This window comes from Lontra canadensis, unplaced genomic scaffold (genome assembly GCF_010015895.1).
Source record: "Lontra canadensis isolate GAN:19392208 unplaced genomic scaffold, GSC_riverotter_1.0 scaffold17, whole genome shotgun sequence".
Taxonomy (NCBI): domain Eukaryota; kingdom Metazoa; phylum Chordata; class Mammalia; order Carnivora; family Mustelidae; genus Lontra; species Lontra canadensis.
In genome coordinates, this window is record NW_022631011.1 from 14,720,272 (window position 1) to 14,733,658 (window position 13,387).

Sequence of the window (13,387 nt, forward strand, 5' to 3'; positions counted from 1 at the left end):
CTGAAGACCTCTAATATTTGCCTTATGAGTTACGTGCTCATTTATTAGACAGTATCAAAGGATAGAATACATTTTCTTTAAGTTTTTGGCACATTATTTAAAATCAGAAAGAATTTTAAAAGACTTATCTAAAGTGCTTAGCCATATTCACCCCCTAATAAGAGATATTCAAAGAATGGCATTGATCTTAGGATATTTTAATATTTGTTGGGTGTTAAAATGTTAAATATAGTACATTAAATGCCTTTGATGGATGTGTTGGTGATTACAAGGTCTCCCTGTGGAATACTGACCCAAAGCGCTTACTGTTGGGAGTAATGTATGTTACTATACCGTACTCTGTGTCTAGATGTCATTGGGGATGTGGAACCAGTGGTTTGGCTTATGTGAATGTTGGGACTCATCATTTGTGTCACTTGAATTTCGGGTGCCACCAAAATACCGCCACTCATTACAGGTCCCATACAGCCATCAGTCATGCTACCACTGCTCATGTCAGGCATACCAGGACTAGACAGCACTCTCTCAGTATAGATTACATTGTGTGTGTTGGCTAACTCAGCAGGTACACAGATATTCCCTTGAACGTCATAGACAGGTGCCATAACTGTTTCGGTTACTACGACATTGGGTGGGAGTTGAGGATCGAAAACAATTGTAGTGGGTTGCATACATTGGTCAGCCGTTGTGTAAGTCTCGGTCACTACAATATCCCCATGGATCATGGGTTCAGGTATTGCCATTTCTGCCTGGAATTCAGCCTCTGAGAGAGTCATTCCCGAAGAGTCATTAACAAAATAATTAGGGCCCAGCAGAGGGAGGTCAGTACTGATAGGTATACAGGCCTGCTGTGAAGGAAATGGCTCAATTTCTGTGTCTAAGCAGATTTCAGCCAGAGTCCTGAATTTTGGATCTAAAGTTTCCATACAGCTTTCATCTAAATCATCCACAATCCAACTGCAGCAACCAATGGAGCCAACGGGAGACCCTACTCCCTCATGGTCATAAATGAGCAAGCAGTCGTTTGCTGGTCGACCTTCGTCTTCATCTGCATAAGCATATGCTTTCTAAAATTAGAAGAAAAACAGGAAATTAGTTTCTTGTCCCTTAAAATAACCAAAGAGTTACAATAATTTTTAAGAGGTGTCTGATTTGAGATTTTAATGGAATGAACTGAAAAAAGCACTGAAAACTTTTTGCTGAAATTCTAAATGGAATTTTTAAAGGAGATCAGTTTTTATTGATGGTGCATAGAGTTTGAATAAATGTAAGCCACTCTTATTTGAAAGCTAACAAATAATAATTTCTACCTTTTATTCAGATTTTGGCAATCCAGATTTGTCAAAGACAAGGTTTAATTTTTTGGATTTATAGTCTTTTGTTTCTGAGGTGGTCTAGAAATAACAAGATATATTTAGTTATGTTCAATATGTTACTTACTTGAGGAGAGAGAGTTTATCAACTTGGAATAAAAGCATGTATAAAGATGTCAATATCTTTAAGCTTCAGAAACTTGTGTCCAAATGTTCAGTGGTTTTATGTGATCTACGTGAAGAGAGCCAAGATGTCTTTGGAGTTAGATTAACAGGAAGAAGGCACTAAGAGGTTACCTACTGTGATTTTCAAATCATTTTTAAGACAGCTCCTTTAAATGAAATCCTAGGTGTAGAACGGATGGAAGGGAACTTCTCTGTTTGAAGAGGGTGGGGTGGCTGCTAGTTCTCTCTTCACTTTCCTTCAGGTGCTGTGGCCCTGTTGGGTTCCAAGAAACCCCACAGAATCTGATATAATCTTACCTCTTCCCTATTTTATAACTAAGGTAGCCGAAGGCCCAGAGAGAGTGAATGGCATGTTCAAGACTCAAATCATTGTAGAATGCTACCTCAAGTTCAGCTATCCTTTTTATACTACATCATGTTGCTTACCCTCTGCTCTGTATTGGATTCTAAATTCTACCATTGGAAATAAGTGGTTTTAAGTCTTGAAATAATTTCTTCATGAGTTTGGTGCTACATTAAAACTTTGCTGGTTAACATTTTTTTTTTAAACTTTTATTATTTATTTATTCTAGAGAGAGAGAGAGAGTGTGCAAGTGGCAGAGAGAGGGGCAGAGGGAGAGGAAAAGTCACACTCCACGCTGAGCAGGGAACTTGATGCTGGGCTTGATCCCAGGACCCTGGGATCATGACATGAGCTGAAGGCAGATGCTTAACTGAATGAGCCACCTGGACACCCTGCTGTTTAATATTTTGAAGTGACCCCTCTCTAAGGGGTCAAAAGCTCCTCTTGCCCAGGGAACAAATTGGCTGTAGGGGTGGAGGCTAGAGGTATAAAATGTGGCAGGAAGGAAGCACTTCACCATCCTGCAGGCTTCAGCTAGGAGAGGGAGAGGCTGCATCACACCACCTGTGAAATCTAGTGCCATTTTTTAAAGTGTAGAGCTGAAATGTTTGGGGAAGGGTGACCTCAGTGCTCACAGAGAAAAGGGAACATATTTTGATTTTATTTGACATATCAGAATGCCCAGGACAATTTTAACTTTAATGGTAAAGCTCTTTTAATATTAGTGTGATTTTTATGAATGATTTGTTAAATATAATTTCTGTGACATTTCTATGGTACATATATGATTTGTGCTCATTTATCAAGTATTTTTAGTGGTATTGATCACTCATTTACATAGTCAGTATGATTCATGCATAGTCTGTGATAGTATTTGTAACTACTGATTTTAGGAAAGAGCTTAAAATTACAAAAACATCCTTATTTTTTTTTTTTTCTATTTCGTTAGGAGCAGTGGTGAAACTCACGTGTTACCATATAGGGAGTCAAACAGGCTGGTTGAAATGTGAGATGAAATGGATTGCTAATTAAATGAAATAACATACTAAATAGGGACTCACAAGGGGATTTATTTACCCCTTGTGCTACTCTGTTAGGCCAGTCTAATGGAGCTTTCTTCTTTGGAATGCTCAGAGACCCATGATCCCTTCTCTTAGTGAGGGGACACATATTCTTGGTGATGGGGTACTGGATAGAGAACAGGAGACAGGGGTTCTAGGACCTGATCTAGCAGCAAGTTATGGTGATGCTTTACTCCTGAGTTACCATTCTCTTCCTTCCCCAGTCCTAGCTTTTAATTTATTTTTTTCTCCTTTCTATTGGAGATACTTGGAAAACCTGCAGGAGCGACACCTACAGAGAGGACTTGGAGACACATTTTTTTTTTTTCTTGGTAAGAATCCTCCTGTTTTGTTGCTGCTATAGGAAACAAAGTGGGAAAAGGAGAAGGAAACAAATGAAAACAAACAAAGAGGGGCAAAGGGAAGTAGGGAATGATGAGAGATGCTAGCCTTTTCCACAGTATTAAGATGGATGTGTGAATATTCAATTGAATATGAAGTACTTTTTTTCAGGACTGAGACAGAGTTGAGAATGACTCAATATATTTCAGAAGAACCTACTGCCATGGGGGTTATCATTCAGTCTCAAGACTATTTCGTGTTACTGTGTGCAGGGGGATTACCTCAGAGAAATAGCTGTCCAAGAAAGCCATGTTCAGGCCCATGTCTGCGTATTCCCACTGGGTTCCTATCGTGGAACTTCTCCTCCGTCGAGCTCCTGCTGCTTCTCCCACGGCCAGGCCAGCGGCGGTCCCCAGTCCTGTGTTGAGTTCCACTCCCGACACACCCCCTTCCACCGTTCCTCCTCCCGCGTAGGTGTTAGTGTAGATTTCTGAAAGGAGTGAGTGTTCAGAGAACAGTGCTTGACTGCTCTGCCCTGTTCATCCATGTGCAACACTGCCAGCCACTGTGTGCCATGTTACACACCGCACCTACCCACACAAGTAGCTCCCGGAAAGCCAGGCAAGGAGCCATTCGAATTCTGCCCAGTCTCAGGCTTGCTGATAAAATAATAGTAAATGGTACAGAGGGAGCTAGCTTTCAGACTTTGGCCTCACATTTGCACCAGCTTCTCACCTAGACTCACAGGTGGAGAGCTTGCCAAGAAGAGCAGGACCTCTGCCTCTGTCCTGTCCCTCTCTCACGGCCTCTGGCAAGCTGCCCTGGCCTGTCAGAGAGGGCTTACACACCACCCAGGAACCCTCCACAGCAAGGGCACCAGCAGAAACTGAAATGGTCCTCATTCACCCCAGCGCTAGAGGGAGAGCTGGCTTTCCTAGGCGTGCTCAGCCACCTTAGGCTCTCTGCATCCCAACTCTGCTTGGGGATACTAAGGAACCACCACTGAGAAATCTCATGTCTGCTCTAGAAATTAGGCAACTTTGTTTGGTCATTGTCCACTTGCTGGGTATTTTACAGTATTCCTAGGTGTACATGGAGCTGGTAAATTAGGAGACTATAAGGCTTGGTGGGGCAAATGCACGTGTAGATTTAAGAAAAGTATTTCAGTGTATATTAGAAGAGCATTTTTGCTGCTTTTTCTTTTATTATTATTTTTTGAACAGCTTGTATTACAAATAATGGCTACAGTAGCACTCTATGCAAGGCACTGTTCCATATATTTTGTGATATATATATATATATATATATATAGACACACACACATTTTGTATGTATATTTATGTGCATATATATATATATATATAGACACACACATTTTGTATGTATATGTGTATGTATATATTCTGTGATATATATTCGCATACCACACATATACATATATAGCATATGATATACTATATAATACATACATTATATATCATATGTTGTGTGTGTGTGTATGTGTGCGCGTGTGACTCTTTACAGTGACACTTTGAAGTAGGTATTATCATAAACCCAATTTCAAAGATAAGGAAATTGAGGCCCAGAGAGGTTAAGTGCTGGCCCAAGGACATAGCTGGGCATCAAACTCAAATTTTCTGGTTCTAGAGTTTACATTTTCAATTGCTACACCATACTCCTCTGCCTGTAGTTTAAGAAAAAAAGAATGCTAACTTCAAACATGTAACCTTCCCTCTCATTATACTATCATCCAAAGAGTTGGCAAACATACTGTTTTCTTTTAAAATTACTTATACATGAAATTTAACTGGTCGAATAATTTTGCAAATTTTAAAAAGAAAAACAGATTTTGGTGTCCACTGACCAGAAGAATCTATACGATCCTGGGTATTAGAGGCTGTCATGGGTACACATATATTTGACACATCCTGAAAAGAAAGAAAATATTTTTGAAATGCATGCTTTATGTTAAGTATATAAAAACTGACATATTTTTATTTTTGTGTCTTGCATAATTGTCAAGACATGCTCAATTCCATGGAAATCCCATACTTCTCAGGAACATGACAGTGCACTCACCCTGTCCTCGGGATGGGCCCCCTCTATCCTCCAAGACTGCATCACTCCTTCCCCCCCTTCTGGCACAGGAGCAAACCTCGTCCCCAGGCCTTCGGGCTGTCTTCTTTTGCAGCAGCAACATATGAGCAGCAAGAGTGGAGACACTACTCAGGAAAGTGGGAAGAGAGTTCACACATATTGTCTAAGTTAGGAAGTCATTAAATGTACCCTTTTTTGAAAAATGTGGCATTATATCGAGAACCAAAGGGAAAAATGCAAATGTAAGAAAGCATCAGTTTTCCCTAAAGGACTAAATATACATACCCATGTTTATAAACACCAAACCACCAAATCACATAGACTTTTGAAGCTTGACTGAAGGGAATTTGGGATCACATAATCAGGGTTCTTTACTGATACATTAGGAAAGTAAGGTCCTTTCTTCCATTTACTTTAGGACTCCCAACTGGTTGCTGGCAGATCCAAGATTCAAATCCAATTTTCTGATTCTTAGTCCCTCATGTACACACATATAATTGTCTGTGTATGTATATATATGTTTACTAGCCTATATATACACATGAATAAATATGTACTTATCTCCAAGAGCACGTTTCTATGTGCAGGTACCTGGATATGTATATATGTACACATAGTCTCTGTGGATATATATATGTGTATGTGTATATATATATATATTTGCCTATCCATATAAAAACCAATATATACAAGCCCATGTAACCAAGCATCATGTATATATGTATAAGTTAAATACACAATCAATATATGTTATCAAAAAGATTGAATACAAATTTCAGTTATAGGACCTAAAAATAGGTTTCTCCTTCAATCCTCATATTTACACTCAGAATCAATCAAATATCACCCACTAATTTTAACTGAGCTCCTTATATTTATTAAGATTTTTGTCTTCAAACTATAATGAAAACTTTACTTCAGTTCTACATGTTAATCCATAAATAACATTTCCTAAGTTTTCTAAGATTTTAGAATATACTCAGTTTAGTACTTTGGGGTCCACTGTAGTTGTTTTTTATACTTTTCTAATTGACTAGTATAGCATGCATTCCCCTGTGTTACTTAGAGGTATGGACGAAAGTATCAAAGCTCCTAAATCAGGACTTTAGTTGATTTCATTGAAATAGTTAATCTCACTTGGAGCAAACATCAAAAGTCTTAAATAAAGGCGCTTTGAGAAGATGTTTTGGGTAGGGACCCCTCCTCTCTCCATCACATGGTTCCTGCCCCCCAAGAACACAGTTTGGGCTTCTCCATTGAGGACAAAGAACTGTCCAAAAGGGTATGCTCCTCCTACCATCGACTTCACAACTCTTACACTTTCTTGGCCTGATTAAGGAAGAGTTAGGAAATTCTGAGCACTGGTCTGTGGGGAATGCAGCTGACTCTGGGTTTTTATCCCTGAATTGCACATCAGCTTCAGCAGAGGGCTTGCATGTGCCACAGCTGGGGTCTCATCTTGAGTACTCCTGCCTGAACATGATTAATTTTAAAGATCTCCAATGATTCTGATGTGCAGCTGAGACTGAGACCCACTGGCTTAAAAGCAGGCTGACACCTCGACTCATTTGCTATTGGCATGTTCTGGGAAAATATCTCTAATACCATTCTGATAATCACTCGTGATCTTAGTATAATCTTGAAAGTTCGTATTAGTTAAGAAAGGAAGTGCGGGGATGCGTGGGTGGCTTATTTGGTTAAGCATCCGCTTTTGGCTCAGGTTATAATCCTAGGGTCCTGGGATTGAGTCCTGTATCGGGCTTCTTGTCCATCAGGGAGCCAGCTTCTCCCTCTGCCTGCTGCTCTTCCTCTTTGTGCCTGCTCACTCTCTCTCTTTCTCTCTCTGACAGATAAATAAATAAATACAATTTTAAAAGGAAATTCTGTCCAAAAGTCACTTGTTTTTTCATTCCTCAAAATGATCATGTTTCAGTGAGTACTTCTTCACTGAAGCGTATTCATATTATAGTTTGAAGGATTTAGTCAGCTTTTTTTTGAATACAGTTTTTGATTTCCACAAAATCTAAAGTATTGCAGGGGCAGCCTAAAATGTATTACTCCTCTGAGGATTTGCGTGTTTTAAGAAATGGTATAGGCAGAGGAGGACCCCTTTTGCAGGGTTTGCTTAGGAACCTCACCATGCCTGTGACCATGGTCCTAGTTGCAGACACTCTTATCAAGAGTCCATAGGCTCATGTATTCTTCTAAGCTCTTCTCCAGGCTTCCTATTAAGCCAGCGTGAATGGGTCACCTGATTTCACACATCCTCACTGATTTCTCATTGCCTGTGGACTGAAGCCCAGAACGTTTGGCTTATCGTGAGCATTCCTGTATGATGGCTCCCAGCCACATTTTAGCCTGTCCATTTCCTGAGTGGTCAGTGCCTTTCCATCCCTCTCCTTATTTATGTTTGTGTTGCTCCTTTCAGATTTTCCCTCGGATACCACCCTTCTTCTAAGAAAATCTTTGGCGTGTAGGGCCTGGGTCAAAGCCACTTCCTCTGTAAAGACTCCCAACCTTTCCCACTTGGACTTGAATTGCTTCTTACCTCTTTTAAAGCACTTTGCTAAACATTTTCATGATGAGATTTACTCTGTTTTGCTATTTTATACTTAGAAATTTGCTTGTGTTTTTCATCTCTGTGACCCTCAATAATTCTAGTTATTATTACAGAACAAGTACGTGCCCTTATTACTCCCACTGTTTTTTTTTTTTTTTCCAAATCCCCATGAGAATTGCTATAGATACCAAAGGGAAGTGGCCAAATGAAACTAGCCACCTCAGTGAAACTGGTTACATTCTTGTCTTGAAGAATTGCTGAAAAGGGATTCGATCTAGTACTTACAAAGTAGTAGTAGGAGTCCCATAGCGATCATGCCCATCCCTGTGGGTCCGAGACCAACATTTGAACCCCCAGCCTGTTCATCAGTGATAGTGCCATCTATGTCACTGGTAGCTGAGCTGCCGTCCCCTACGTCGACGCCCGTTGTGCTAGGATACAAGCACACGTTGTTGTTGTCGCAGTCACAGGCCTCTAATGCTACGATCTGTGGCAATTCGCACGCCCGGTGATAGCTGTCCTTCACTATGATTGGGATTTGGTAAACAATCTGGTCTAAAGACTGCACGGCTCTCAGGATTGCAGAGGTAGCTGAAAAGGAAGAGAGGAAAGAGAAAATAAATGGAAATTCCTTGGGGTAACACTTCTTAATACCCAAGACTCCCCTAGGGCCTTATTTTTCTCATGTTCCCTTAGTCATAGGGCACGCTATACTTACTTTTAAAAAAATATTTATAATGAATTGTTTAATACTTCTTCCTGATGAATTGTTATTTCTTTGAAGGAGGCTAGGACCCTGCTGCTTATTTTCTAGAGCAATAACATTTGGCATATTTTATGCACTCAATAAATATTTGTCCAATGAATGAAGAATATCGAGCAGAAAGGAAATATTAGAAGTCTTCTATTTAGGAATATGGTTTGCAAAGAGCCTCCTTAAGACTGTTGTTTATCTCTTATTCAGAGGTGCTGTTTTGTCACTTAAATTTAGATGATTTCAATAGCTATCATTTTCCTAATTCTTTGTGCTACCACTGCCTATTGATTTGCATGGAAATTATTGCTTAAAACAGAGGTTGAAATTTATTTGTTAACCCAAGAAAGATTTAGAGAGGATTAAATTTACACCTAAATCATGAGTGTTAATTGATTAACCCATAACATGCACTAATTATAAATATTATCATTTATTAATTTCATTTAGCTTTATGATAAGTCAGCTGTGTCTACCAAAATATAACCTGTGCATAAGGCAAGATTTGAATAATGTGTAATGCCACAGCACATTAGGTTAAAGCTTATGCTGTTCTTTGACACCAACATCTAAATAGAACTCCAGGAATATTGTCTCCGATGCAATTATATTTTTTATTGGCAAATCTATAATATAATTTGAATACCTTTATGAACCTCCACATTGAACCTTTTTAAAAAATGTTTTTACTCATAATATTTCAGATCTTAATGAGGAAAATGTGTTTAGCAGTTGTTATTTAAGAATGGCATATTGGGCTTTATAGGTAGAATGAATTCAAAGTTGTCTTAATTTTAATGGGGTTATTTTAGTGCTTAGCTTTTTAAAATATTAAAGTGGTTTTGTGGAAAAGAGCCAAAAAGTTTTCTGATGAAAACAAGTTGCCTAATTTCCTCTTTTGACTAACTCCTTAAGGGTGGTATTTTTCTCTGGCATCGTTTTAGGGTTTCTCCATTCTCTGAATGGAGAATCTTAGTGGCTTCTGAGAGCTGGGAAATATTTCCTCTCACCTTGGGCTCTGAGGTCGGACCCCCATCCTATCACCCCCTAAAAATCTTTTACTGTTGCCTCAAGTGAAGGAACTTAGAGAGCTATTGCGATCCAAAAGAGGTCCTCTTATAGTATTTCATTTTCTATTATCTATTTGACATCTCAGGGAGGTAGAACCCAAGTATATAAAATGTTATGTTGTCTGAAATTTACTCTCAGTACCCCCAGGCATTTTTTTTTTTTTAACGTAGCAGTAGTTACCACAAACACATGTACTACTTGGACATCTTTACTATTTAAATACTTTGGTTTATGTGTTTCTTTGTATCTAAATGCTTCATATAATTCTAACTTTAATGCTGTATGTACTACATCTTAATAATATGTACTACTGTTTGCCTAACCATTCTTCCCATATCGAGCAATTTGGATTTAAATTTTTACCTTTACAAAAAGTCTGAGCTTATCATTCTTTCTAGAAAGAATTTCATTGCTCTTATGTGTACCTGAGTAGAAAATATGTAGATGTATCCATGGGATACTTGAGTTTCAGAAACTTTTAAGAGATTTGCCTGAAATAATTCAAAGTAGGGAATTGTGACATATGATGAGTTAGTCAAGGGTTCAGTTTATTTCAAATTGATCAAATATATGTAACACACCACATATACAAAATGGTAGATAAACTGATATTTACATCCTACTATTTGTAATTGCAGTGTTGAGAAAACATTTTTACTTTTATACCAGTTTAAAAATTTTCCAAATATCCTAAGTGTGAATATGAAAGATTTTCTCGCTTATTATGAATGTGGGCAAGAATCACAGAAACAGAGATAGAAAGTATTATTACCTGTCTTGCCTAATTATTTAGTCATTGTGTTTGCTTTTGGTCTTAAAGATGAGCAAGTTTGCATTCCGCTTACCATTTACTGGTTCCATATCCCACATGTCAGCAGTCCCCGGTGGCTGATCAACAACACAGAAGGTATAGGGAGACCCATAAGAATGATCACCAACATCTCTTGCAGAGATAAGCGTTGATGGAGAGGCAATGCATATGTAATGAGTTTCAGCTAAAACAACTGGACAGTAATCAGTGACATCAGGAACTTCGATACATATGGTTCCTGTGGCCGTTCTCCCAGAGCCATCTGAAACAGCAGAGCATCGTGGGTGTTGGGGTAAACGGTGTGAGGGAGAAAATTCCTTCTCATAACTCCACAATGATACCACAGCATAGAGGAATAGCATGAATGACTTCTTGGGGGGTGGCTGATGGGTTCCTGCTTATTTCAATGTCATGAAACCACTCTTTGCTCGCTACCTTCCAGCCACACTTTTTCTTTTTGAGTTCTTGGAACAAGTTTCTTCCTAATCCAGAACTCTTGTGTGTTATATTCATTCTTCCTGAAATGTTATTCATCTCAATTTCTTTCAGCCAACTCCTGCAGATCCCAAGATGCCATAGCTCTCTGTTTCTACCTTGTCCCCCTGAACCAGACTCTTTGTCCAACCTATAGCCTTCCATTCAAGATGCTTATTGAGTTCTGGGTTTGTAGGAAAATAATCAGAATCAAAATGCAATAATTGTTTGTATATTTTTTCTTTCTATTTTGCTGTTTATTTTAATGACATCCCTTAATGCCATTTCTCTTCGCAATGGCACTTCTGAAAACAAATATAAATCTGTTAAATTTTTTTCCTAACCTACTTGAAACAAATTTTGGGTTAATATAGTTTATTAGAAGAAATAGGAATCTGAGCTTTTAGTTCACTTTTCCATCTGGTTAGCTTGTGCCTGTGCAGATACTCTGCTTGGGTATCTAAACAATAGGTCTTGATTTTTGTTTTCTGTTGTAATTTTGATAGTTTTTTCCTCCTTCTTTATTCACTCAATGACTAATTTTTATTCTAGTTTTTAAAGATATTTACATATGACCAATATGCAAACATAGGCCATGATCAACACGGTTAGAATCCATTATAGCGTAAGTGTTCTAGAATGCTGATAATAAATCAGACTGTAATATTTCAATAACTGATCCAGTGTTAAAAGTGGCGCTCACAGGATGAAGAGCAGAATGTATGGACTATAATTACTTGGGTATTATCTTCGCGCGCGTGCCTTTTTTTTTTTTTTCCAGTGCCCCTCTGTCTTTGTCTTTGGCCACTGTAAGGCTCAGATATAAACAATACAAACCTATAGTATTTATCTTCTATTATGTATATATTTGCAAGAGCTGTTTTCTCTCTTCTTTCCTGGCTCTTGACTTTATTTCTGTTTTGTTCTGTGGTAACTGGTTTCCTAGGCACTGTTCAGAGAATGATTAACTATTGATAAGTAAATTTCCTGTTGCAGTCACCAGGAACGTTTAATAGATTTTCCCACAAGAAGCTGCTCATTTAAAAGTTCAGTGTATCTGCACTTATGACTTAATTTCGCTCTTATATTGGGAGTAATCTTGTGCTTTAACATCCTACTTTGGACAACATGTAAGCTGCACTTACACAGGCTTTTCACTGTAGCGCAGTTTTAGTGGTACTAAAATAACTATACTCTTGGGGCACCTGGGAGGCTGAGTTGGTTAAACATCCAACTCTTGGTTTCTGCTCAGGTCATGATCTCAGGGTCCTGCGATGGAGCCCAAGCTGGGACTCCATGTTCAGTGTGGAGTCTGCTTGTCCCTCTCCCTCTGCTCTTCCTTTCCACTCCCGTCCCTGCTCATGCGTGTGTGTGTGTGTGTGTGTGCACAATCTCTCTCTCTCCCTCTCTCATAAATACATAAAAAAAGCTTTAAAAAAAAATCCTTAAAATAACTGTACTCTTTGGGACACTGTTGCTCCCATTGGTCATCCCCAAATGAGCTTTGTGTACTCCTTGTCACACTTACTTTATGTAAACATTCCTAATATACTCTGAAAGTTGGATTACATCTCAAGAAATGAGGCCATAAACAGAAACTGAATTTTACTTTTAGACTTAAACTTTTATGCTTTATGCTGTAAGTCACATACAGTTCTTTTTTGGAAATAGGTAAAATAAATTATGATTTAAATATAAATTATGGTTATGAGTGTACTGGGTTCAGTACTTTTTTTTTTAAAGATTTATTTATTTATTTATTTGACAGAGAGAGAGAGAGAGAGAGAGAGCAAGAGAGCAAACACAAGCAGGGCAAGTGGGAGAAGGAGAAGAAGGCTCTCCGCTGAGCAGGGAGCCCAATGCAGGGCTCCATCCCAGGACCCTGGGACCATGACCTGAGCCAAAGGTAGGTGCTTAATGACTGAACCACCCATGTGCCCCCTGAGTTCAGTTCTTAATCTAAGGTACTTAGACCTCTCTAGAAGTCTTGCAGACAGACACACTAAATGATATATTTTACTTGAGTCAATCTAATATCAACATTAGAATTACATTTATATTTAGTGGGATAATAATTTTTTTTAAATATTGAGAAGAAATTTTCTTACCGTCTATAGCGAGGATTTCTGCTGTGTATATCCCATTGGTAATATATTTTGACTTCTTATCAAATTCCCTAGAAAATTGTATCTCACCAGTCCTTGAATCTACTTTTAACCAGCTGCCTGCATCATGTCCTATGATATACCTGTTTTTAAATAAATAAGTTTATAATTTGCTCTTATAAAAGTTAAGAATTTTAAGTCACATACAATGTGTTAAACATAAATATGGTGTTTGTGTGTTTTACGGTGATGATTGCCTTGGTTTATATA

At 38.4% G+C, this 13,387-nt stretch overlaps 1 protein-coding gene across 1 annotated transcript in view; it reads right to left on the reverse strand.

Moving 5' to 3' along the window:
• Positions 1-302: 302 nt before the first annotated feature.
• DSG4 (desmoglein 4) overlaps positions 303-13,387 on the reverse strand; it is a 29,581-nt gene continuing 16,496 nt past the window's right edge. The window contains 7 exon segments of the mRNA XM_032859447.1: positions 303-1,067; positions 3,527-3,735; positions 5,110-5,173; positions 5,325-5,467; positions 8,188-8,493; positions 10,573-10,800; positions 13,121-13,260. Of these exon segments, the coding sequence (XP_032715338.1) occupies positions 303-1,067; positions 3,527-3,735; positions 5,110-5,173; positions 5,325-5,467; positions 8,188-8,493; positions 10,573-10,800; positions 13,121-13,260 (1,855 nt within the window).